Below are 27,135 nucleotides of genomic sequence, written 5' to 3' on the forward strand. Positions count from 1 at the left end.
GCTCCTGCCTAATGTCCGCTCATAGCACTGTTAAAATTTCTAGTGAGGTTGACTGAAACGCTGTAGTTAGAAAGCAGCTACATAGGTACATTTGAGGTAGCAGAAGATGGCAACTGTATGCTCTAACTGGTAAGAAGACAAAGTAACTAAAGATGACTTGAGTGTGTTCCTAGTTTACTTGAAAATTGCCATGTTCTTCTCTAAATAAACTCCAAGACTGAACTTTTTAAAGGAAATTATTTCAGGTGGGCCCAAGGGCCAGGATATAGGTAACTGTTAAAATGAAGCACCTGTGAGTTAACATTAATACCACAGTGACATGTGCAAGTAACCGGGTGTCATAAATTCTTATGGTACTGGCCAGAGCTGTATCTCCAGAACTTGCCATCTGCATTCAAACTCAGCTGGCTCAGTATCTGTTCCCTCTAGATCTGATTGGTGGTCCTTGGGCTGTTGTGGTCAGCAAGGATTAAATGCAGTGCTCTTCTTGCTGTTATGCAGTATAGGTAGGAACGTAGAGTTGCAGAAAGAATAGAAGGTGCAGGCAGATTAACAGAAGATGCAGAGGTGCAGTCACCATTTTCAGGCAAAGGGTTTACTGCAATTAGCCAGAGGTTTCTTTACTCCATATAAGGCTGTTAACAGACCTCAGATCCCTGTGCTCTGAATAGTGAGTTTTTGAAAATGAGAGCGTGGATTTGCCTATGGAACATTTATACAGAAAATGCCATCTTTAATGGGTTTGTGAGCTTACTTGTTAGGAGAAATACAACTTTCTAACAGAAAGAAGAGGATACTGTCTGTGCAAGATCATCATGCAGAGGAGGATCTTTGGTTAGAAAGGTCATGGTTGCTTACCTGCCTGTCTCCTTGATTTGAGGATTCTTTGTGTGCTTATAGGGGTTGTTTGCTTAGTATGTCACTAGGATCCTGAGAAGTAACAGTGAAATAGAGCTTGGTCCTGGTTGCTAATTGTATTGCTGCTCAGTTGTTAAAACTGCTTCAGGTGCTAAGTAAAGCAGTAAAAATGTTATTTCTACTTTAACAATTAGGATAGCTCATAACTCTCCAAGGTGCACATTTTACTTTGCGTTTTGCTGAGTTACTGCAGCCTCATGAGTTTGCTTTCAGTTTTAGGATTCATCATCTGATTTCAGTCTGTTCCCTATGATTTTGTGTAGTACTGCTTTTTATTATTTTGATTATAGGACAATAGAATTGCATCTATTTTCAGTTAGCAAACATTTAGCAGATTAAGCCTCTAAGTATGCCAGATAAAAGAGGTTTTTAGGGGTCTCAAATACTCAATTATGCAAGTTTGGAACAACAGCACCTTGTGAAGAGAAAGCAGTATCTTTCACAAAAGTCTGCCTCGGGTTTGATGACGCTTGCAAAGTAGGACTGATAGGCACTTAAGGCTATTCTCTGAAGATTTTCTCTTTGCTTTATTTTGAACTCTGATACTTCAAATGAGGAATTAGGACATGTCTGCAAACATAATAATGGTTACATTCTCTTTTCAGCAAAATTACAATGATTTTTGTATCTGAGGGAGTGTCTTACCTTGGACAGTCAGCATGAAAGTGATACTCATTTAAAATCAGTGAGGCATGCTCGTTGCTTAGATCTGCATATAGATAAGCTTTATTCCAGTTCCCCAAATATTTCTCAAGTGTCAACAACCAGCCCACCTTGTGTTGATTCTGGAGTTTCCCAAACACTTTAAGCCACTATACACAGGTACTGTTGCCAGTTGAAGTAGTCTTGCACTCTTCCACAGTTGGATGACAATTTTCATGCGCTACCTTCTTTTTTTTAATTTTTTCATTCACTTGTGGTGAATTAACCAAAATAATTTTCCTCACATAAAACTTACCCAGCAAAAGGAAAAAAAAAAAAAAAGGAAGGCAGGGGAGGGGGGCGAGGGAGGGACCGAGTGGCTGGAAGCCTGCATTTTTGGCACTGTTTGGCTTATATGTGCTCAAAATATTAGTGAGATTGTTGCCCGAGTATCTTCACGTTCATCACAGCGTGGATACAGCATCGGTACAGGAGGGTGTATTTCCAGCAGGAGGAAGTGTACGGTACACTGAAGATAAATGCTTATGCAGTTAATTCCATACTTAATACATTGCATTGAGGAAGTGATCCAAACAGTTTTATGTGGTTTTATGGATTGACTGAAGGCTGTTGGCCTTTTCTAAAGAAAAAAAAGTAGGCTATAAAGTGGATTATTTTCCTGCTCGTCCACTATCTTGTTGAGGAATTGGAAGACTAGTAACATATAGCATGCAATATGTTATGGAATAGTACTTGCAATGAAAATGCGCTACAGGTTTTTTCCTCCTTTTAATAAAGAGGGGCAAATGATGGTTTTGGAGCATGAAATTCATTCCTGGATCTCTTGACTCCTTTATGTCACAGATAGTCTTTTGCTGCAAGCCTGGGTGTTTAATGCCTCTTGTATTTGTTGGCCCAGCCGTTATCCATTAGGCAGAGGCAATCAGTTACATTCAAGTAAGCCAGAAAATGATCGCTTCCATGGTGTACGTTCTGATGGTTACCAGTTTGGGCTGGATTAGAACTAATGACCTGGGTTTGAGATGTGATCTGTTATCTTCAATTAAGTACTTTGTTAAGCACTAATAGAAGTGAATTACTTTCTCACTTGTGCTTCTTTGTAGATTAAATTCCCCTCTTTCTTTGCCTCGTACCTTGGCTAACAGGTATAGGTTTCTGAAAAATGAGTAAGATGCAGGGGGTTTCCCAGATTTCTTTAGTTGCATTTGTTGAAATTCTTTCAATCCTGTTTATAATGTAGACCTATAAAACATCAGAGGTTTTTTTTGTTAAGGGCTGCTTTTGAGCTTTGACCTTGGATGATACAGACCATAGTTTAATAATCACTTGAGAATATCACTGTGCCGAACAGTAAACATACTGGATTTCATTTGTCCCCGTGAGGCAGAAAACAGCACCATCATTTGGTTTAAACAGCCAAAGTAATGTAGTACAAAAAGTGCCATTCATTTTGCAAAGCCTAAGTAGGATGCTCATTTGCAACATATTTTGTGGCCTTCTGCTGAGTACTAGGCAGTTGACACTTGTTAAGCAGTTAAACTATTTCTGAGCTCTTTGGCTAGTATTTTACAGCCCTCAGTCTCCAGATAATGCCACTGTTATAAACTGTACTTCCATCCTAGTGTCATTTCTCAGCTTCAAAGCATTAAGCAAATATTAGCATACACCTTTTTGTTTACCAGTAAATGAGCACAAGCTAACATGTTTCTGGGCAAGGCACATCTGGTTTTTTTCCATCAAACAGTATTAGGGCTCTGTTCCTGCTGTATTTCCAGCTACCTTGTGTTTGAATCATCTGGGTGAAATTTTGCTTTCTTTACTATGTTAGAAGATAGGTATTTTTACTTAAAGAAATTTCAGTTTATCGATATTTGTTTCCATTGTTGATATTATGGGCAAGGTGGGTGTACCGCATGTATTCAGCTATAAGTACTGGTATTTGTGTGTGTGTGACAAACATGATTTAACAGTTGGTTCTTTAACTTACCTGCCCAGAGATAGGATTCTTCTCTTACAAATGATAGATAACATCACAGTTCTCTTATGTTGTGTGGCTAATATCTAGTGTGTAGGTTTATTTCTGTTGTAATTTATATCCTTTGAGGCATGAACAACAAAGTTTTGGATTTGCTTAACAGAATTGGAAACTGGATTTCATATATTTCACTTGAATGATGTTTTAGTTCTTAAGACGACACCTAGCCATTTAATACTGTTAGGTTTTATTTCCTCTAAGAGCTTTTCACTTTGTCTTTAGCTTAGAAGTAGACACCTAAACATACAAGTGAGACACGTGTTTTTAATCTTAGCAAAGCTGGTTTTTGAGATGCATCCAAAGAAAAAGTTTGCTGGCCAAAGACAAGAGTCTCATCATTGCGGTTCTTACCTAGTTTGTTCCACTGCCTGATGCCTCCTGTGGCTTCATAACTGTGCAGCTTTATTGTATGTAATAGGAGTCATTAATGGGGGGGGGGGGGGGGGGGGGAGGGGGGGCAGACAGACTTTGTTACTTTGGATTCCACAAGTCATCTTCTCAGTATTCCCTGTCTTTTCTGGTTTTGGGAGCATGAAAGGTATGTTAAGCTCCATTTTCCCAATTCAGATTATGTCATACCCTGGGGTTTTTGGGTCGGGAGATGCTACATTGACTTACACCAGGAAAAAAAAGAAAACCGAAACCCCATAGAAAAGCATGAATCCTTTTCCTGGTTCTCTTTCAAATTGTTTGAATATTCTTATTAAGGCTATAATGTTATAGTATTCTTATTATTCTTACTTTTACAAAAGAATGGCAAGAAAAATTAATGGAGGGATTCCAAAAAGCATAAGTATTATGGCAGCTGTAAACATGAACTCAGTTCTTGATAATTCTCTTCTCACTGCAAATGTATTCCTTTGACACATTATTGACATTAAGGAGTTGAAGAGATGAGCCTGAAGCAGAGTTTTTATATTAAAGAATGTGTTAGGCCAATTAATTCTGTCAGAAGGGCTCAGACGGCTGATTAGATTTAAGCGTCTAGATGCTGCATAATTTAGTGTTATAGTTATGTGATATATTTTGGCAATCAAAATTCATGATTCATGACAGCGTCAGATTTCATCACTCAAGAAGGGAGAGGTAGAAATTCCTGTGTGCCTTGTGGCTAAAATTTTTTTTGAGGAGAGTTTATAATCTTCGTCAAAACATGAAATAGTGGCCACTGCAACTTGGCTTGTGATTCTACGGAGTTTAAGCAGTGTGGTTGGCTCTGGAGAAGCAGAGAGGGTTAATTCCTTTGGGTTTGCCCTATGACCACTTGAGGACAGGAAGCATGATGAAATACTTTCTCAAAGTATTCAATAGAAACTTATCATGAATAATTGGAGCAAAATAGAATAAATCAAGGCTTTTTTGGTCTGGTAATTCATAATTGAAGCCACATTGAGGTTAGATTGATATTCAGAACAACCCAGCTGAAAAAGCCTTACCCACAGAGGCCAGGGATGTGTCTCTGTTTTACTTAGATGTATGGAAGAACTGCTTAGTTCCTGTTTAAGTTGAACACACTGTTGTCTTTGCCTCTGTGCTTTTAAAAGACAGTAAGTTGTTATTCAAACGGTGTAGTTTCACTAATATGTGGTTACAACAAGCAGTCTAGTTGTTGAAAATAAAATACACAGGGAGGAAAGCCCACTGTCTTGTTCATGGGAGCAGTGAAGTTTTATTCTTCTAAAGCGCTGTTGCTGAGATTTCCCCCTAAATGATTGCTGGGAAGTTCTTGACTCTCATACACAGCCTTGTTTTCCTAGAGACCATTCTGTGATGCAGTTTGTAATGTGTCTGCTGTGGTTGTCTTAAGTCTCTTTCAGTGGTGCTCAGTGTACACTCAAATTTGGGGTAGGACTTTCTCTTAGTTATGGCTGGTGTTTTGCTGATACCTTTGAGGCTCTGTAGCACTGACTGGATTGGCCCGTTCTCAGTCCAGCTGTGTTCACTGACATGAAGCTGCCATCTCTCTCACTTCTGTATCCTGCTAAGAACAGTCGGTCTAATACTACTCTGCGAACTTGAACCTGAAGACTCCACATTGAGGCCAGCCTTAAGCATCCCAATAATGAGAATTCAATTCCCTTGATACCTTGTCCTTAACATGTTAACTTTTGCTACAATAGAATCAAGTTTTAATGACCAAGAGAGAGGACAGTGTTTGATGTATCTAGAGTAAAGGAAAGTGCCTTATTTCTAAGGCATTATTACACATGCACACTTGTGGAAAGCATGCACAGGACAGCTGCAACAGCCTGAATCCTTTCCTGTATACATACCCATTTCTGAATTCTCTTGTCTCCCCAGCTGTAGGTTATTCGTAAGTTTTCTTTGTCATTCAGGTCCCACTACTTTGGATTTTCATGTGAACAGCGAAGAGCTGTCAGACAACTGAGACTGCGAGACTTAAGTGACATGAGATTACTCTTAGGAAACTGGCATTTGGACTTGATCCTTCTTGCCCATAAAAATGATTCACAGCAGACAACCCCCATTAATCTTAGATTAATTATCCTGACTCTTCTAATGATATTAGCTGGGGTGGCAAAAGTGAAGGGTTCTCTTATCCATAGCTGAGTGTCAGCACTTTGTCAAAGAAAGGTGATGGATAATCAAACCACTGTTGCTGTTTGCTCTTCTGAAATTGAAAGTTCCAGTGAATTTCCATTGAGAATGTTAATAAAGAAGGGCCTGGAGTAAATGTTCCTTCACCACTTGGTTTCTTGAGCAGTGACGGGGAGAACCCATCCCTATGTCATTATCCATTTCATGCTTTGCTGCCATAATAGAGATTTAATTAGGTTGCTGTTGAATTAATTGCCTGTATGGTTTGCTTTTCCCAAGCAGAAATCTGGAAGACTTTAGCAAATTATGGAGGTCTGAATTTGCCCGATTTCCTGCAGAAAGTGGGGTCAATAGGTCTCAGACTGTAGACACACTCTTCAGGCAGGCAGCAGGGGGTTGGCTCTTAATGGCACTTGAGAGATGCTTAATTGCCTTTTTGAAATGTTTTTCTCAAATGAGAGGCATGGTTCTTCTATCCATTAGTGTGTGTCTACAGGCTTTTCCCTCCGTCCATCATCCTTTAGTAGATGCATGAGCAAAAGCACCTCAAAAGTTGTTTTATTTCTTCTAAGTTATATCCATCAGAGGAGAATTTGCATGCTTTTCTGAAAGTAGTAAAAGTTGGAATTCAAGTAACATACCTAAAACTTAGGTTTTTAAGAGAAAGCATGATAATTTTTTAGGCACATAGGCATGTGTTCACACACATGTGTGTGTATTTTTTTCCTGTAAATACCTAAAATAATCTTAGATCATAGAAAAGGAATAATTCTTTTCCAAGGATATTATAGCAAGTAATTTGTTAGGAAATGCTGTGGCCAGAGAGAAAAAGTTGCTGGAAAAACTTCAAGTGGGAGCCATTAATTTAGGTGGCAATACTCACCTGTAAGTAGTAAATACAGCATTGTTTGTAGATTACCAGTTATTTCTTCTGTAGGGCAGAAACATGACATTTTCCTGGCACTCTACTGAGTATGATGTTAAACCTGTGCTTCAAGTATTAATGAGAAGAGGTTTCTGAAAGTTGTTTTAAGAAGCTGCTCGACATTACAACGGTCATTTGGGTAACAGCAGTCTTGGGGTGGGGGTTGTGTGGAAACGATTCTGTAAAGCTTTAATGAGATCGATTATGCTCTGGTAACATTTAGATTGTGATTTGCTGTAGGAATTATGGAAGCTGGAGGAAAATCAGAGGGCTGTCCCCATCTGCCACCAGTCATCTTGTAAAATTAGCAAAAGTATGTATAAAAGCTTTAATTTTAGAAAATGTCATAATCTGAAAGCAGATTTGTCTCTGCACATATCAGCAGCTAAAGTAACGGGAATGTAATTTCTGAATTACTGAGTGTAGTCCTCTGCTATCACAGGTAGCCATGTCCCTTTCACGAACCAAAGTTTCGTATTATACTGTTACTATTTCTGTATTATCCTATTGCTCCTGCTTGAACTTCATGCTTTCCGTTAGGAAACAAACAGTTTATGTTGAATGCTGCTTGTACCAGACCTGATAAAGGACATGGAGCTGAAGACTAGTCAGTCTTTCCAACTATTTCAGGAAGTCTGCTAAAAGGTATTACTCCCACTGACAAAATTGTTGCCTGGAACATACCCTTAGACCATCCTGGATAGAACAGGTGCCAGTCTTCCAATCTTCTGCCTCATATATTTATCCCCCCCTTCAGGGCTGATGTGTTCATAGAAGGAAATCATATTAATTGTTTTGTTGGGTGTTTTCTTCTGCTTTACCAAAACGCTCAGAATGGTATGATCTGTTTTAGTAAATAGGCTCCCTATTCTCCTCATCCCAATAGATGTTCCTCATCATAATGAGGATCTCATTATGATGCTCATCATAATAGAAGTTATTCTAGAGGTGCCTAACCACTAAACATGAGGAAGGTGATAGTTGGGTGTATAAAGTAACCCAAAGACTAATTAAGGAAACAGAAAATTGCTAAGCTTATTTCCTGCAAATATGTGCTGGTAACTGAGTCTGTAACACTTGCTTTCTTCCTGATACAAGCAGGCTTATGGTTTGAGTTTAGCAGGAGATTCTCACAGTATTTCTGTAAACTGCTGACAGTTACTAACCTCTTATGAGTGTTCATAGTTTTTACAGGCTAGGATTCAAGATTTCCCTGCAAAACAGCATCAGTCAGTTTCTGCTTTCCCAGTTCCCCTTTCACCTCATCCCAAAAGGTCTTATTTTTTCCCTGTGCTTCTCTGTCTGACCTGTGCTTGGAACATCAGCTGGAATGGAAAAGTTGAGACTGAAATGCTGGTACTTTCATTCCTATCGAATGGCTCCTTCACTGCTTCCTCCCCCACATACGTTGTCAACTCCAAAGGAGGTTGGCACATTCAGCAAGAATTTAGTTGTCTGTCTTGTCTTTTGCCGGCTGAGCTGGCTTCCTTACATCGGCAGCATATTGAAGTAAGACCTTTACAGTCTTAAAAGGGGTGTCCTAGTTGAAGTTCATGAGGAGTAAATAACTTTCTGAAATTCATCTTTGCATCTCATGCCTTTTATTTTGTATATGAGTGTGTGTGTGGTTTTTGGTGTTTGGGGTTTTTTTATGCAACAGATGTTTTTTTCACCACTGAACAAACAGTTTTGTGGAAGCTAGTACATTATTCCTCTTAGTGCCTGCTTTTGCCTTTTTTGCTTGGGTATCCACTTCGTGCTAGGCTTATGGTTTTGCTGCTTTGGCTTTGTTGTTGTTAACTTTCTTGCTTCTGAAATTGTAGTACTAACCAAATTTCTCTTTGTTTAGTGAGTCCTGACTGAAAGTATAAATGTCTTGAAATAGTGATTAGTAAATGAGGATTGAGTCATGCTGGCTGGGTTCAAAATTCACCTTGGTTTTCCTTCTCCACAAATTTATCTGCCTCTTCCACTTCATCTTTTACACCTAAAATCCCTCTTGTTTGCAACATTGCAGCTAGACAGAATTGAAAATGGAATTAAAGAGATTGGGATAAAGGTCTTGAGAAATTGCTGAAGTCCACTGTTGCCAGAATTAGAGAGTCAACTGCCTGATACAAGCAAATTCCAAATCTGATGGTTATGTCCTGGCTACTTGAATTACTTGAATTAGTAATAATTACTCCCTGCTGTGATAAGTTACTGTAATCAAATTGTTTTCCTGTTTTGTTTTCTTTCACAGAAATGGAGCAGTGTGAGCAACCCACTCTTCCTTCCACTGATCCCACCTCAGTCCCAAGGTTTCACAGCCATAGTTCTGACCTATGACCGGGTGGAGAGCCTTTTCCGAGTCATCACGGAGGTTTCTAAAGTGCCTAGTCTATCCAAATTGCTAGTTGTCTGGAACAACCAGAACAAGAATCCACCAGAAGGTAAGAGCCCATGGTAGGTGTGGTGGATGGAGGAGGGTGAAACTGTGGGGGTAGCATGCCTACTTATACTTGCTGCAGGATGACCTCTCTTCTCCTGCATTAATATGTCCTCAAAAACTATTTCATGATTACTTTCAAAATCACAAATTTGGATTTTTTTTATGGTAATATTTTTGAAAGTGAAATGAGAAAAGCCAAAGTAGATTAAAAGAAAAAAGTGTATCTGTGGTTGTGCTGCTACTTTCTGAACCAAAGGTAACAGAAGCAATACCTACAGAAACATTTCTGTCCTTAACTATTTTGAGGAATGGCAAAGAGAAACCCATCATCGATGTGTCAATGCTTGGTTTTATTTCTCTGTAGGCACTCTGTCATCACATTAAATCCTACTTCTGCTAGACTGTTTTCTAGGGCAAATGTGCAGAGCAGCAAAGTAGTTTGAATGCTTGGAGCTATAAAATAAGTGAATATTTTGACTGCTGAAGTGAAAACTTGGGATGTTTTGGTTGTCTGAAAGAAGTCACACACCACCAGAGTATCTTATGAAAATGCTACAGCTTGCCCAGTAAGACAAGACATGTGCCTTTGTAAAAAATATTACTGTTTCCAACACATGCTCTTTATAGTCTTCATGTCAGGTGAAGCCTGTGTGATACTTTAGATTTTTTGAATACATGGTTATTGTGAAACGAGGGCACATTCACAGATCTTTTCCCAAATGATTTAAATGTGTAGATTTTTGGAAGATTTGGTTTCAAAAGTATATTAATGACTCCCGTGTCAAGTCAGTGCTGTAAATCTCTGAATTAATTTGTTTAAAATTCAGTAGCTGAGGTGTGCTTTGCTGGCATGGTATCTGCTGGCCAGGCATGCTGGCATACTGTATCCCCTCATGCCAGGACCTGTCTCAGGCTGCCCAGTCCTCACAGCTTGCTGCCTACATTTCCAGACCCAAGATCCTAATCCCATGTTTGTCTGTCTCCTTCCATATAACGCCACTGCACGTGCCATGGCTGCTCTGTCTCCCAGCAGCTCCCTGTTTTCCCAGGCCCAGGCTGTCTGTGTCATGAGATTATGCTGCTATTACTCTTCTCCTAAGTCCTAAAGTTGGTGAATTCCTTTATGAAAGTGGGGTAAATGAGAGAGCCAAGAGGCATTGCCCCATGTAAAGGAAGGTAGCTAGACTTAGCATGTCAGTCCTCTCCAGTGCCAGGCAGCTGCTCCAACACTGCTTACTTTATTTCAGTGCTTATTGCTTCCTAGGATGAGCTGCATCTGCGTTCCAAACACTAGTACTTAAATCCTGCGGTTTGTTCTGGGCAAGTAAAGCCTCTTCTTATCATTCCTGATTAAATACTGTAGATAGAGTAGCTGTAAATGGTGTACATACAAATCTGTCATTCTCATCTGAAAATGTGGTGATTTTGTGGGACAAGAAATGTTGCCTTTAGGAATAAGTGTTCAAAAAACCAATATGCTCTATCATGGATTCTTCTGTCTACTGTAGTGAATGACGTGTCATTAGGACTCCTTGCTTTGTAATTCTTTTTTCAGAGGCTTCAGCTGCTACAGCTTTCTACTGGTGGAAGTTAGCTATTCTGCATAGCAGCTAGATACAATGTAAAAATTAATCCCTGACCACTTGTCTCAACTTGCCATCTTCTAATAGCTTCTCAGAGCCAAGCCATTGCTACCATTCAGTTGCCTCATTTGCCATTTTGGCAGCTTGCTCCAGTTTAAAGCAGAGTAGCTTTATTGTTTGCTTTAAAAAGTGTTCTGTAATATTGCTGTGCTAAACACCTCAAGTTTAGAGGTTTATTAAATGTTTTGCAGTCCTTTAGAGTGAGAAGTGTTGTGTATAAATTGGTAACTGAATTTTTGCAGTAAGAAATTTTTTCTGAAGACAAAAATGCTTAGTGTTATATTCAGTTATGTGAGCACTGAATGCAGGTGGATTTAACACAAATGGATTATTTCCACATTTTCCTTGAATGAGTCTGAGATACAGGCGAGTCAAAGCAAATAAATCATTAGCATTTTTTTATTTGTTTAATCTTTCTGTTAATCTTTCATTTAGACATTCTTGAAAATTAAAGTCTTTAATTTCTTTCTACCTTGATACTACTAAGTCATAAACTATAGTTGGGAAAAAAAAATAAAAAAAGCTTAGCCTCTAGAGCTTTCAGAATTTGGATTTGAGAGCGCAGTTGAAGGTGTAAGCAATTTTGCCCTTACGTTAGCCTAAGCATTGCGTTGAAGCAAATAACTGTTTGTTTCTAGTGTGCCTTGTCCCTTTATTGCTGTTATAACCATTGCAGTCTCTTGGCCTATGGCTAGAGAGAGGTCAGTTTGATTAAATTAACTTGTTTTATTCCAGATCCATACAGGGCATTCCACTTGGCTCTTCAGCCAGTCTCTCGTCCAGTCTGTCTATTAGTGATCCTAATCCTTGGACTTCAAAGCTTCTGCTGTTTATAGCCTGTTAAAGCCAGGAAGTTTCTGATGGATTAGAGCAAGGAATGAGTTTGAAGTTTGTAATGTGCACCACTGTCACTGATAAAGTCTATTTTATTACCCTACAGTAGTATCTGCACTTTTATGGCTATTCACTTTTAATTGGTTATAGTAAAGCTGAGGTGCTTAACCTCTGAGAGCATCAAGTGCTGTATTTCCTGGCCCTTTCCATGTAAGGGACGTGTTTTGGTACAGAAGCAAATCTTGGCTTTTGTTGTTGCAACCTATTGTGTGTTTGTTTCGTTTTGCATGTGTAAGTGGAGGACTGGGTGAGAGACATCTGCGTTGTCTTCCTTAGCAATTGCATGCAGTAAATTGAGAATTGTATTTAGGTCTCCTGAGATGTAGCTGGCATAGCTACATGTGGCTGCCCCTTTCTTCCCTCTGTCAACACCAGAAAAATATTATAACTGAAAATGCCATTGTTATCAAAGGCTGTATGTATTGGAAATAGAGGGAATCTGTCTCTAGGAATGGAAAGTTTTGAAGTACCTGCAAATTCTGATATTAACAGTGAGTTTTGGATCTGTTTTCTTTTTGTGATTTTTTTTTTTTTTAAATGAATGCTTATGTACTTGTAATAATGCCTTTATGTAATGAAACACTGCAAACCCAGGACTTTTAAGAGAAAAACCGAATAAAAATGAAATATTCTGTTCTAAATATTGTACAAAATTTAAAAAGCTGCACCCCTCAAAAAATGCAGCGTTCCATAAGATAAAAATTCTTTTTTGCTTATCCTCAGCATTTAGTAAAATTTGAGTGAAAAGATCTGTTTGTCAGCATGACCTGAAAATGAACTAATGGTGATATTTGTCAGATGAATGACAAGACTGAATTGTGGTCACTGTGCTATCAGTCCTGCTGAGCATCCTGCAGTGCAGGTAGAGGCTGCAGCTGATCCTGGCTGCTGCACTGCAGAATGGCAAAAGGTGTGGGGAACATGCAAGATGGATAGAAACAAACTCCTGCCAAAACTAGGCCTGCTGGGGCAGATGCAGCTCTGATACAACTGAGATTTTTTTTTTGTCACATTGGCTGGTAATAAATAAGGTAAGCAGCTAAGAGGGCAACAGGTTAATTGAACACCTGACTGGAAAGTTTTCACCAAAATAACATACAAAAGTATAAAGTTGGAGAAAAAGTAGTTATGTGTATATGGGCTAGGAATCAGGAAATTGAAGATTGTTTTTCCCTTTGTCCTCTGAGTTTGCAAGGACCACTCTTGTAACTTAATGTTTGAGAGCTACCTGTGCAAGTCTGAGCTCATTAGACTGCGTGATTCCTTTAGAATCAGTGAAAAGAAACAGGCATCTCAATCTAGCCTGCATCAGGTATTTATTTTAGGGTAAACTAAATAATCCATCTAGAAAGTGCCCTTTTTCTTCCACTGAGTGCGGAGGAAACGCAAGGTGACTAGTACGAGCTTAAATGACTGATCTTTGGTCACCTGTCTGCTCTTGAGTTCCTACTTGTTTTGCCATACTGGTACCTGAACACCATGAAGGACGCACAGGCTGTCTTACAAGGTTCTTGAAAAATAAACAAAAATTGAGCACTAAAAACAGTGTTGTAATTATTTTTCTTCGGTAGATAGTTCTTGTGCTGAGACACTGACCAGACACAACCTCTGCCTGCTGAATGGGAGCAACTCATTTCTTACTGTTCCTTGGTTTCTGTGTCCATAAAATGAATACAACAGTATTGTCTTAGATAAAATGCTTTGAGACCTGTAGTCTAAAACTGCTACATAAGTAGCATTATTCATGCCATTATTATTAGGTAGATGCCAAGATTTCTAATTAGGAAGGTAACGTCTGCATTGAAATCAGAGTAAAATATAAATACATTTAAAAATAAAACTGCTTTTTGTAGGTTTAATTTAATCTAAGTACCTTCAAAACATTTACGAATGTGTATCCTGGCTATATAACCAGTAGGTTAACTGGTTATTCCCATTGTACAGCTTTAGAAACAGGTACACAGAGGTGAAGTCTTCACCATCACTTAGTAATTCAGCTTCAGGACAAGGAATTGATTTAAGAAAATTCTGTGCCTTGGCCTTTCTTTTGCTTAGTTGAACTCGCTGCCTTCCCATACTTTCTGTTTGAGAGGTATCATAGACATAGGTGTGTGTAAAGGGTGGAAGCTATACTGTGTATTTTGAGGTCATTGCTGAATCTGTGTGTAGAAGTAGGAACACCACTGTGATTTGGGTGAGACTGGAAGCCAAGGGTCTAGTCTTTTGATTTTGAACTCAAAATATGAGCTGTGTCTTAGGAAAAAAAAAATACAACTGCAACCGATGAATCTATGAAAACACACATATCTTGTGCAAGTTTTCAGAGTGCTTATGGTGATAAAAATATTGGATCTTATATGTAAAATAGCAGAGAGAAATTAACACAGATTATTAAGATTTTAATCTGGAACTTTAAGGCTTTATAGAATCATCTTGCTGATCTAAAGGGCTCTCTGGATTTAGGGTATATGATCTTTACTGTGTGTCATTGGCTGAGTTTTGCATATATCTTCAGCTATACAGGGTATGCAAGAAGCCTGTCAACACAGCAGTAATGTCAGCAGGCCCATGACTGCATGTATAATATTAATAAAAAGATTAAAAGCTTTGAAATATTACAGGAAAAAAGCCCATTTTTTTTCAGCACTCATTCTGCATTCATTAAAATAAACATTGCGGTCCAAGTGCCTGCTGCTGGGAATATTTGCATAGAGAGGATGTTTTTTCATTTTCTCCATCAGCCAAATACTTTTACCCTTTAATTTGTATTTGTCTAAATTGCTAGTTCTGAAATGCAAGAAAATAGTCTGTGATAGAAATTTCCACTGGTGTTTCATCACATTTGTTTCTGACATTTGAAGAAACCATTTTGTCTACCACATCACTGATATAAAAATGTATAAATGCATTACTGTTAGTAAATATACAATAAGCTACAAATTGTGTGTGGTAGCTTGATTCCTTTTTAGGTTCAGTTTTATAAAAATGTAAAGTGTATTGTAAAGAATGTGTACTTTCTGCCTAGTTGTGTTGGTAGTGGCTCCTGGAACTAAGTTGCTGATAAACTTGCAATAAGGTACAGGCTATAAGGGTTACGGGTATTACTGCAATCATCATATTTGTATTTCAGTCTGATACTATTAATGGACAACACTGATATAAAACAGTGGGGATACGGAATTTGAGTATCCTATGGCTGAATCTGAAGACAGTGTTAACTGAAAAAAACCCTTTTTTTAAAACAAACCAACTTCGTGGTGGTTTTTGTGTTTTTGCATACTGTACCTTCAGTAGTCAGCACTGGTAGGAATGTTTTTTTTTAACTTCTCTTTAGGTTTTGAATTAATTCAGCTTCTTGATGATGGACTTAATGCCATTTTCCTTGATTAGCTAGAGAACTGTCTCGCGATGGTTTTAGTCTTCTGTGAATTATCTTACAAACATTTTGCAGTGTTATTTCCCGAGGAAGTCTAGAAATTTAGCTTAACAAAATTGGCCTCTAAATGTCCTAGAAACCAATATGCTATTTTGTTATATATAAGAGGAATTCTATGCATTACTGTAAACTAATATAAGCACTCTAATGTAAGTAGAAAACACCTGTTTGAACAGATAGTTTTAAGTCGAAGCAGTTGAAATTCTTGGACAGACTTTTTCAGTGAGCCATTATTGAAAGAATTCTGTTAATAAATAGGTGTAAGATGCTTGGTAGCGATGTTTCTGACAGTTTTTTGAAACTTCAGATTCCAGCTAAGTTCTGCCAGTCAGTCTTTGAGACTGAAAAAGTACTTGTTAGGCTTCCATCATCCATGTTTAGTTAATTGAATTCATGTAGACTACTATAGATCAATTAGAATGAGCATCAAGTAAAAGATCAGGTATGAGAGTTGAGTGTGGTGTATGGGATTCAGTACATTATAGGTACATACAGAGGAGTGTGTTTGGAAATGTTTTCTGCCAGCTTTTAGTTGATCTTGGTCTACTTTGCACAACTTCTGGAAAGGCTTTTCCTTTTTATAGTTCCAAATGGGCTCCATAGAAGTTGTGGGAAGTCAGAGCTTAACGTGAGCTAATACTCTGGTGCCAGGTTATCAGTAGTCACGACATAGTCCTAACTATTGTTACTGAGGAAGTAAAACAGGAAAAGCATGTAAGTATGAGTATCTTTGTATAAGTCATTAAAATGCCGTTATTTTAGCCAGTTTGTGATAGTGTTCTTAATACTGGCAAGCATTCAGTTCTTGCCATCAAGAGTCTACATTGTATTCCCAGCTCCTCATTATCCTTAGTGCTTCCAACTGCAAATGCAGCAAACCATCTGCACTCACATATCACTTACTGTTTTTGAAATTGGTACTACTTAGAATGGATGTCCCAAAAATATTGGTTAGCTCTGTATAGCAGCTGTATTGATTCTCACTTGAAACTGGAAACGAATGATGATAATTAGAGCAAATAATTCCTGTATAAATACACTTGTCTGCTGGCTAGATAGGTATAATGCATCTGCTCCTAAAGGAGACCTTCAGATCCTATTAAACTTCCCAGTTTCTCAGAAGCAAGGATACAGAGAATGATGCTATTTAACAACATGACGGTGTCATTTCTCTTTGAAAAGAGATAATATGCTCCACAGAAATATTACTCTCTGTTATTTTTATGATCCTTCTTTTATGTATGATGTAGCAGTTCATTTAGAGCTGAGAAAGAGGGCTGGATTTCAGACTAAGAATTCATTTTTATATATAAGCATTTTGCAAGCTTATGTTACTTACATTGTTGTTACAAACATCTGATGGCAAGCCTAGATAGGAAGGTGTGTGGCAAATGAAAAGTTTGGTTTTGTGTGAGAGGGTATTCCTTTAGGTTATAATGAAATTGCCCCCCTCTCGTGATTGTCCTCCTTTCTCTTCCTTATGTCTTTCATGTAATTCACTGGGAGTTGTAGCTGACAAATGCATATTTAGAGGATGGGGGTTTTGCTGCTCTTCTGTATTTTTTAAATGGGAATGTAATTATGGTATTTTTGATCCTGCAGTTTGCAGAAATCATCTTGAAATCATGCTTGAAAAATTTGCTTTTAGGACTTAATAGTGGGATTGCGGGCTGGCCAGAAATACATCCATGTATACGACTGTTAGGGATTGTAAGCACATTAGAAGTGGAAGCTGCATTTGGCAAAGTTGGGAAACTGCTGATTTTGTGTTTAGAAGACCACATGCTGTTTTCTGTGGGCAGCTCCTGCAATCAGTGCATCAGTGGTCCTAAACAGCACAAAGTGCCAAGAATGCCCTGAGTCTGGTTGCCAAAGAGCAAGTGTAACACTCTTCTCTCTAATTATTTCAGTATGATGTGCAACAGGAGGTGCCTGTCATTCTCTTCAGGTTCTGTATGTACATAGACTTCTATACACTCCAGAGAGCTTTATTTTCATATTTTACCTCTGTTGCATCACATGAAGTCCTCACTGGTTTTAAAATGCACGTTTGGACTGGGAATTTTTTGACTCTTGTATGCTTAAAGGTTCTCATCTTGTAAGATTTCATCTGCCTTCTTATCTTGGTTGTCTGTTATTTTTGTCATACTGTTAAATGATGCAGTGCCCACTTACTGTAAGAATAAAGCATGTGCTTTTGCCTTGGTTATAATAAAATCTACTAAGCTGAGAATTTCCCCCCTAGATGTTTTGTTAATACTGAGGTTTCTTACAACTTTCCAAGCAGTTTCCGAGAATTCAGAGCATGGTATTACAGAAGTGCCAGACCCTGTCTCTGACTACTCTGTAAGCCACATTCCTTCTATAAGTAAAAAAGTACAAATACTGTTCTTTTGTGGTCTTTTAAAATAAGTGTAGACAGTTCTAACCTTCCTGATGGAATATAAAACTTTGATTTCCAAAGTACTATTGTATTTGTTTTATTGACTGTGTATTTCTTTTGGAGTTCCTGCAGCAGGGCTGATTTTGAATACTTGTATCTCTGAGTGGAGCCTGCTGTGTGTTGTGATAGTCATTTCTGCCCAGGCTGCTGAAGTGGTTACCCAGGTGTCATTGTGTCATGATGTCTCCCTCGCTTCCATTTCTGTAGCTGCAGCAACCTTCAGTGTCAGATCAGCCTCTAGGCAGCAAGTGGTCTTGCACTTCCTTTCATTTTGCATGCTGCAGCGTAACTGGTACCCTAATATCTTATTCAGAGTTTTTTCAAAATGTTGATGTTTTCTATTCATTAATTTAAGTCCAAATTCAAGAACTTTGTATAATGTTTCTCAAAGCACTAAATATTTTACAGTAACATACCTCTTTTTGAGAATTGGTCATCTTGAGAGACTTTCAAAGACCTTAGTAAATCATGTGGATTTAAGAGGATTTGCTGACATCTGAGATACATACTGATTATAATTAGATTACATCTTCATTTTTCATATACTTTTCATTACTTTTTCGTCTGTTACTGTATTTTTATGCAAGTGGCATGTCTGTTAGTACGCTGTCAAACAGTTGATTTTCCAAAGAGCTAGAAATTTAAAGTGTCCATGCTTGCTTGCTTTTCTGAATTACTGTTTTTCAATCCTAGTGACTTTTGAACTTCAATTTTTGTTTCAGTGCATTCCCACACTGAAATAAGATCTTTGTTGCCATTTGGTTGTCTTTTTTATGTGTAGCAGGCCTGAGAGGAAGAAAAGCCCCAATAAGAGAGTGCTTAACATGTATAAAATGTGAACTTTGTCGATACTTGTCAATACAACTTTATAAATGCATACATACCTATGGTAATTCTGTTTGCATCTGAAACACTCGTGACAGTAGAGTATTTTGAGTATCTAGCAGGCTGCTTAAAATTTTTTAGTACCGATACTGGGTTTATAATTGGATAATTGTAGGCAATTAGCCTGAGGCCTTTAAGTAGTTTGCAGACATTAAGCAGTGTACAATCTTTATGAGGCCATAGTATGTGTCTTTGTGAGGTACCTGTAACTGTCTTATCATGTGGATACCTGCATGTTGTATGGTAAACCAGTAAGAAAGCAGTGAGCTGACTTGAGAATACTGATTTGTAATAAACAGTTCCAGTCGTTGAGTGTTACTGCCTCCTGAGGTTAGGATGACTAGTAAGATGAAAATTCATTTCAGTGATGTCCTGCTGGAATCATTGTTTCAGGTTATGGTTCAAGCAAGGCATTTCAAAGACCTTACAATACTGAGAATAAAATGAGCTCACTGCACTGTAATTGGAATCCATGGCTCTTGAACATTTTTGTTGTGGCCCCAAGGAACTTGCTTTATCTCCCCAGCTGCTGGCTGACTGTGACTTTCATTGGAGCCCATCAGTAACGTGGTTGAATCCTTCTGACTGACTACTAATCCTATCACAGGGTACTCAAGTGTGCATCATTGTATGGGCTGATGCCTCTTGCCTTCTACTAGAAAGGAGGTGAGTAAAACTGACAAGAACCTGAATACTTGTCAAATACAGGCCATATTCTGCAAGACCACCCAGATAAAGGTAGATTTTTTACAGTCAGTTTTTCAATCTCACAGGGAAAACCTTGGGGTAGGAGACTGAATACAAATTTTGCCAGTAAATATCACTGTATTTCTTCTCCTTTCTTTGGCCATCCATGCATGGCAATACTTCTTTCTAAAATACAGCTCCAAGAAAAACTGACTTTTGAAGACTTTTTACTGTGGTTTGGAAATACTGCTTTGTTTTCCCAGTGAAGTAGTGTTTGGACTCTGGTGTCTTTAAACAGTGTGTAGCTCTTGTGCTTTATTTGAATGTTGTGTGAGCTGTTAAATCTGAGAGGCCCAGTGGCAGTGAGGACGTGGACGTTCGTTCCTGGGAGAAAGTTTTGCTTGTACACGTTGGAATGAAGCAGCTCCTCTTCTTCTATGGTAGTAACTATCTTCCCAGTGCAACAGACTGACAGTGGAAACAGGGCAAAGCTGTCTTGGGAGCAGACCTGATTCTGGGTTATTATGGGATTGGAAGTATGTGTGCATAATTGTATCGTGTTGTAACCTATTTATTTTTGGTGTTGTCTGTCAGCCAACATTCTTCAGATCTTTCTGCTGAGAACACTTCCAGAATTTGATTGTGTTATTGTTTACAAACTAAAACCATTTTTTCAGGCTAGGTTTTCTCTTATCTTGGCCCTTACAGTGGCTTTTTTCATTGATACCCATTTTTACCTTCCTCTTTTCATCCTCAAAACACACAAACAAGGATATTACTTCCTTGTGCTATTTTCTGAATTTCTGTATTCAGTCCCCATGTCTTAGTAGTTTGCATCCAAAGTTCCTATCTCATCCTGATGACAGTCGTCAACAGTGTCACTGTTCACAGATTCAGAGTTCGAGGCAGAAGGGGTGGGAAGATCGTCTGCTTTGACCTATAAATAAATCATGAGTCACTACATTACCTTTCCTTTCAATCCAGTGGCTTCTAACTTGAGTGCATCTCCTATAATAATACCCAGTCTTGTTGAAAGACAAGATGTACAGGGTCAGCTGCTGTCCTTGTTAACTTCTTCCGGAGGTTAACCACTGTTAACTGTTTAAAATGTTTTCCTTATTTATACTTTGAATTTGCCTGGCTTCAGATTCCAGTCATTGTTTTTCGTTATGTCGTTCTCCAGTTGGTTGAAGATATGTGGCATTTTTCTTCCTGTGTAAGTACTTGTCCATGTTAATCAAATCCACTTTTTTGTTCCTTCTTTTAGTAAGCTAAACAAGATGATCTCCAAGTTCCACCATATAGCATTTTCTCCTGCCCTCAGATAACGTGGTTCTTTCCTGCACCATTTCCAGTGTTTTAATATGCTTTGCAAAATACAAACACCAAAATCAAACAGTATTTTAGCATCTATCTGCCTATGTCTGCATACAGGGAAAATTGCCTTCCACTTCCCCCCCCCCCCAATTTCTTACTACTTACCCAGCTACATCTGCAAAAATTACATTAATCCGTTTTGCCCCAGCAGCATGCTGAGAACTAATGTCCACTCTGACCCCCTAATCCTTTTCAGCAACTGCTTTTAGGTAAAAAAGTTGTCTTAGTCCTAGTGTTTCACTATGTGTTGAGTTGTGTCAGTTTGGTTTTTGTTCAAATGCACCTAGTTTACTAAGCAGTCCAGAGTGCTTTGTACATCTCCAGGCTTTGCGTCACTTGCAGATTGCAATGGCATTTTATATATATTTCAGACCACTGACAAAAATTTCAGTGCCTTCAGGCCCAGTGTCAGTTCTTACAGACTTTATTTACCACAGAATCACTTCAGGTATTTGTACATATTGATGAGACTGTCCCTGAGCCTTCTTTTCCCTAGGCTAAACAGTCACAGCGCTCTCAGCCTTTCCTCATAGGAGAGATGTTCCAGCACCTTCATCACCTTTGTGGCTCTTTGCTGGGACTCTCCCTAGTATGTCCATGTGTCTCTTGTACTGAGGAGTCTAGAACTGGACACAGTACTCCAGGTGTGGTCCCACCAGTGCTGAGCAGAGGGGGAGGATCATCTCCCTCAAGATGTATCCTTATGCATATTTTCATTTGACACGGAGAACAACTTACAAATTCTCCGAGCAGTCACTTTGTAGTTGATATAATGTATTGTAGCGTATTTTTCTTATCATACACCACTGATGCCCACTCTGTTTCACCAGTGTAGGAAACTCAAGTGTTCATCTACTGTTCACAAGGTACTTAGACTCATCTTATAATGCTCTCTTTTCTCTTGAATGTTCATTAAAATTTATGTGAAAGCTGGAATAAACCAACAAATCACATTTGTACTTGTTTAGCTATTTGTTTAGCTACTAATTAAATCACTTTTTGATGAACTGGTGCTTTTGGAATCATCATACTGTAATAATGACTACTGTTAAGCTTTGTGCTAGAAAATGTATGTGGCTAAATATATGCATTTAAAATTAATATTTAATATTTGGTCCTTAGTTGTATTTCTTTTAGCTTGGTGCTCTATACCTATGCCTGCAGTTACACTTTTGAGGGAATAGAATAGGATTTTGAAAAACTTTTAATACATGCAAAAGCCTGCACGAACTGTTAATGTGACACTTCAGGTGCTACATGTTAAACACGTAACAAGAATTGGAAATCTAATCCCATTGTAAAGTGGATTGGATCCAGTTTTGTATCTACAGGGGGGTTTGTTGCTAGTTAAACATCATTGGACTTGCAAATGTTCATGATGATGTACACCAGTGCTCTATTCTGCTTGTAAGGATGCTGTCAGGCACCAGTAGAATCCTTTTGCATGTATCTAGCTTAAATTACTGCCATGATTTAGGACTTTGAAGATGAAAGAAATTTCTCATACACAGAATCTAACTGTCAATAGTGATTAACATTTTAGGTGTATATCTAGATTTTTAATTGATATAATAAAACTTACCCTTCTCAGTACTTGTTAGAACTCAGCATTCTTTTTCAAATTTTTTGTGACCCTGGACTTGCTGTCAGTGATTCTGCTTCAGATTCTTTTAAGTAGTTGCAGTTGAGTAAAATATGTGTTCTTGCTGTGTGCCCTAAACCAGTACATAGTATCACTGAAGTCTTGTTAAGTGATGATTTGCACACTGCTGTTTTGGGCAAGCTATCCCCCATACAGCTGCCTGTGAAACAATCTGTAGAGCGTAGAGGGAAATGGATCTGAAGTTCTGTCTCTTGCATTCTTATGCTTATGTGTTTGCCTAACTGAAATTCAGGTGTAAATTGGCCATTAAGCAGCTTTTCTTTTTTTCTTTTTTCTTTTTTCTTTTTTTTTATTAAGGGGTGAAGAAAAAAAAAGAGGAGAAGCTAAGACAGATGTGCAGACTTGTTCAGAAATAAAGTACAATATTGAATTATATTTCTTCTAATTTTTCTTTCTAGATTCCCTCTGGCCGAAGATTCGTGTTCCCCTGAAAGTTGTTAGGACTGCAGAAAACAAACTTAGTAACCGCTTCTTCCCCTATGATGAGATTGAAACAGAAGCAGTGTTGGCTATTGATGATGACATTATTATGCTAACCTCAGATGAGCTCCAGTTTGGCTATGAGGTAAAAGAACTGGGTTTTTCCTGTCTCTTGGGCTGTCCACTTCAATGTTATGTGCGTATATAAAGTGGAAGAATCACTGCACAGTCTGCTGATTCAGTTTGTTGTATCGCTCTTTACCGTAACAATTCAATGCTGACCAAAGTATTTTTCCAGATAGTCATTACTTTATGGAAAAAACTGCTAATAGAAATTTTTCGGTAGCTGGCATAGTAATGCCAAGAGACTCCAGAAAATGTTGTGCAAGTGGTATAATGCAAGCAGTCTGGAGATTGAATTGCATTCTTCCTAATAGTTTCAAACAGTTTTCAGGCAAATCAGAAGTGCTAGCCAAGTTAATGTGTCTTGATGGACAAGACAAGTTTCAGAGATTAAGTGTTGGGAACAGAGAAGGCCTCTTGAGGACATGCCAAAGTAAGGTGGAGTGCAATGAAAAGAGGAACTGAAGAATGTCAAGGAGGGGACGCATGTATCGTATGCTTGAAATGGCAAAGCTTCAACAGCTGCTGTTGTAGTGAGGGTATCAACAAAAAGAAACTTTGTCCAAATCAGTTACCCATGGCAGTATGAAGAGGTGACAGCCTTTACAGGCATGTTTGTTAAAAAGTGCACTTAAAGCAAAACTGTTGTCTTCCTTCCAAAACTTTGCTTTGAATGAGTTAATTTTTGTCTTCCATTTGTGTTTGAGCATATGACACAGTCCATAATCTGACATTACTGTTATATGTGCGTATTTAAGACAAACATACTATATTTGTAAATAAAGCAGAAACATTAGAAAGAGTAATATATTTTAAGAAAGATTTGAATCATTCAGTCACACCTGTATCTGCAATACGTATGATGCCCAACGATGTTTTGCTCTTGATGAGAGCTAGAACAGGAAGCTATTCCATAAATTGAATGAAATAATGAAAACTTCTTTTCTAAAGGGTAGAAAGCAAACTAAATGGGGTAGTTGTCTCATTTTTAGCTATCGAAGTGTAGCTGTTAACACAAGAAGGTATTTTCAGATGTTGAAAGTATTTCTTTAATGTGAATACATATGTGGTAAAATAGGTCTCTTTCTCCCTCTCAAGTGAAAGAGGCTGTTAGCAAGTAACGAGCTTTGGAATCAAGAAACGACTTGCGGTAATGTAGGTATGCTGATGTAATAACAAAGACGTTAAGCAGTGGAGACAGAGGTTTAATCTATCATGTGTGTCTCCAGAAAGGAAATACTTCCCTTGCCAGGTTAAGAGTAACGGGTTAGTACATGAAGTGTGAAAGACAGAATGAAGAGAAGACAACTGAAAGAAGGGGGGGTTCGGCCACATACGCCTTCTCTGTACTCCGCTGTCTACACTGAATGTTTTTAAGCACTGCACTGCAACATCAGAGCTATCAGATGTTGGCAGTTCTGCAAGCTGGCTTACTTTTGTCTGTGGTGCTTATAACTACTAGTTTTGAGGGCGAATTGATGGGAAGAAAGGTAGCAAATCCATAACGTACATGTTGTGTAAATCCTGGCTCCATTTGCAGTTTGATTTTTCACTTTCATCACGCTGTCTCAAGGTAAATAAAAATAAGTTCTATAAAAACCAAAGTAACTCTGTAAGTAGTTCCAAATGAATCTCTGCTACCAGAAAAGCAGGCTTGGAGAGCTTCGAGGCAGAGATTCAAACTGTAGCTGAGTTTCAACTGTGTCAGCCAGAGGTTGTCAGGAGTAGAACTGTGGTGCTCATGTGTCTGAAGTGTTAATTTAAACATCCTCAGTGGGGAATATCCATAACTTCATGTATATCGAGCCTGGTCACTTAGGCAGGAGAGGGTTATCCTCATGAAAAAAAAAAAAAATGAGGCAAAGAAAAGTTGACATGAATTCCCCTGTAGTCAGTATGATTGGGTGGCGGCTGGGACTTAGAACTCTTCATCCCCAGTCTAGCTGTTGGACTGTGCTGGCTAATTTATTGGCCTTCTGTGGACCATATGCATTGGTTGCAGGGACTATCTGAGCAACAGTTCTTATATTCAGTGTGTGAATGTAACTGTTTGGTCAAGAGATTGTTTAGTCTGGCAAACTGTTGCTTTTGCAAGTTTTTTGCATTTTATTATAAATCCTATTCCTTTTTGATTCTGGGAATTCAGCTTACACAGCCACATCGATGGAAAATTAAAATGCCTTATTGAGCAGACAGTTGAGACAAACCTGTGGGTTTGAATCCTTATATTTTGAGATTACTCTTTTTTCCCCCACTGTAAAATAAATGAATAGAGATGTCTTTGAATGCACAAAGCGGATTATTTTATAAATACACAGTTTTCCTGTATAGAGGGTGGGTGATGTAGTTCCTACTCTTGGCACAGAAATCAGGGGCTGAAGATTGATCTTTCCTGTCCCTGAGTGTCTGTGACTTGCTTGACAGGCCTGAGCTGGATCCCAGATGTTTAAATTGTCCTCGGCCTGTGATAATTTATTTATCTGTTTATGTGTGTTACCAGAACAGTATCTCTCAAGCTCTTGACTCGTTTTCAGGGGAATCCAGAGGGAACAGTAGCAGCATATAATGTTACTAGAAAGTTTTCTTTTAAGAGTATGTCTGCTTCTGCTTTGGTCATAAGAAGGGCTGGAAACGTGACATTCAGTAATTTTCTTTTCTTCTCCTGACGTCCTTGAGACTTTACATTAAAACATGTGGCAAAACCCCCTCTGTCACGGCTTGTCTGAATGTATAGAGCAAGCCTAAAAAAAACCAGAAAACTTTGATCTCTGTACACTTTCAGCCATAAAAAATTATAGTAACACTCAAAGTGTCAGACATTTTTTACTTGTTAAAAGTGAACTATTATGGTACAGTGATTTATGACATTACGTAAATCTATTGGAGCAAGCAGAAAAATAGTCCCTATGTGCTGCTGTATTAAGGTAGCAGAAGAATACTTGTGACATTCTGACTTTGAAAAAAGTATTTCTGTTAAGTTACATGGTGAAATCACAGGCATGACTTGGGGCACTAGAGAAAAAGCTGTTAGGGCTAGACGACTTCTTCCCCGCTTACTGGTCTTTGGTGTTCACGGGGGGAGTATTAGAGAGACCCAAAAAGAGGAGCAAGTATTTAGATTATCATAGTCTTAAAAAATTAAAGCAGAACCATTGCCTGCTCCTGAAGTGTTTGGTATTTGAATGAGAGACTGACAGCATATGTTGTGTTCCCACCTCTGCGTCTCAGCTGTCCTCGGGGCAGATGGCTTAGCATTTCTGTAACCCTGAAAAGTGGGAATAACAGTTTCCGAGTACGAAGTTAATGAAGATTTCTTATTATGTACTTAGGCAGCACTTTCTCCTTACAAAGAAAAAGTATTTTTATTACAGCAAGATTAGAAATAATCTAAATTGGGATTATTGCTCTGAGTTCGTGGTTTTTGTTCATAGAAAATATTGTTTGGTGCATTGCAAAGTTGTGTTTTTTCTGTTGGAAGCTTTTTGTCTTTTGCTAGTAGATGATCTTATTCTGTCTCGGAGCTGTTTTTCAGTGCTTCATGTCTCTGGCATTCTTTTTTAAAAAAATCAGCTCTCTGATGAATAGCATGTTTCTCTAGGCTAAAATCATCATAAAGTTTGAATGCCTTCTTTAGAAGAATGCTTCCATAGCCATTTTGACTGTTAAAAGGGTATTTTTCAGCATTCCTTTGTAGGAGGAATAATGTAAGTCCGCTTACCAAAAAACCTATCCATGGGTAACTGCTGGCCACATTCAAAGCCTTTCTTCATGTTGAAGTTATTTTACAAATTGTGCGTATGTAAAGCATCACTTATCTTTTAATGGGCTTTGTGGTTACATTTTGTTTTATTTTTTAGTAATAGCACAAGCCATCCCTTTGAGGACGGGGAGAGAACTGGGGCTCTGGGAGGAGAGAAGGAATACTGATTCGTTGGGGTTTCTTTCATTTGTAGATGATAGTCAGTGTTTCATTCTTACAATGTTGCCATGGTAGCTTTGGAGACACTGATCATTTTTCAGTTTATTAAATTTT

General features: G+C 38.4%; 1 protein-coding gene across 1 annotated transcript in view; it reads left to right on the forward strand.

Moving 5' to 3' along the window:
* EXT2 (exostosin glycosyltransferase 2) overlaps positions 1–27,135 on the forward strand; it is an 82,168-nt gene that overhangs the window by 38,870 nt on the left and 16,163 nt on the right. The window contains exons 9-10 of the mRNA XM_056345979.1: positions 9,343–9,532; positions 22,958–23,124. Coding sequence (XP_056201954.1) covers positions 9,343–9,532; positions 22,958–23,124 — 357 coding nt within the window. The remainder of the gene's footprint in view (positions 1–9,342; positions 9,533–22,957; positions 23,125–27,135) is intronic.

The sequence above is a fragment of the Falco biarmicus genome, chromosome 7 (assembly GCF_023638135.1).
Source record: "Falco biarmicus isolate bFalBia1 chromosome 7, bFalBia1.pri, whole genome shotgun sequence".
In the NCBI taxonomy this organism is placed as follows: Eukaryota; Metazoa; Chordata; class Aves; order Falconiformes; family Falconidae; genus Falco; species Falco biarmicus.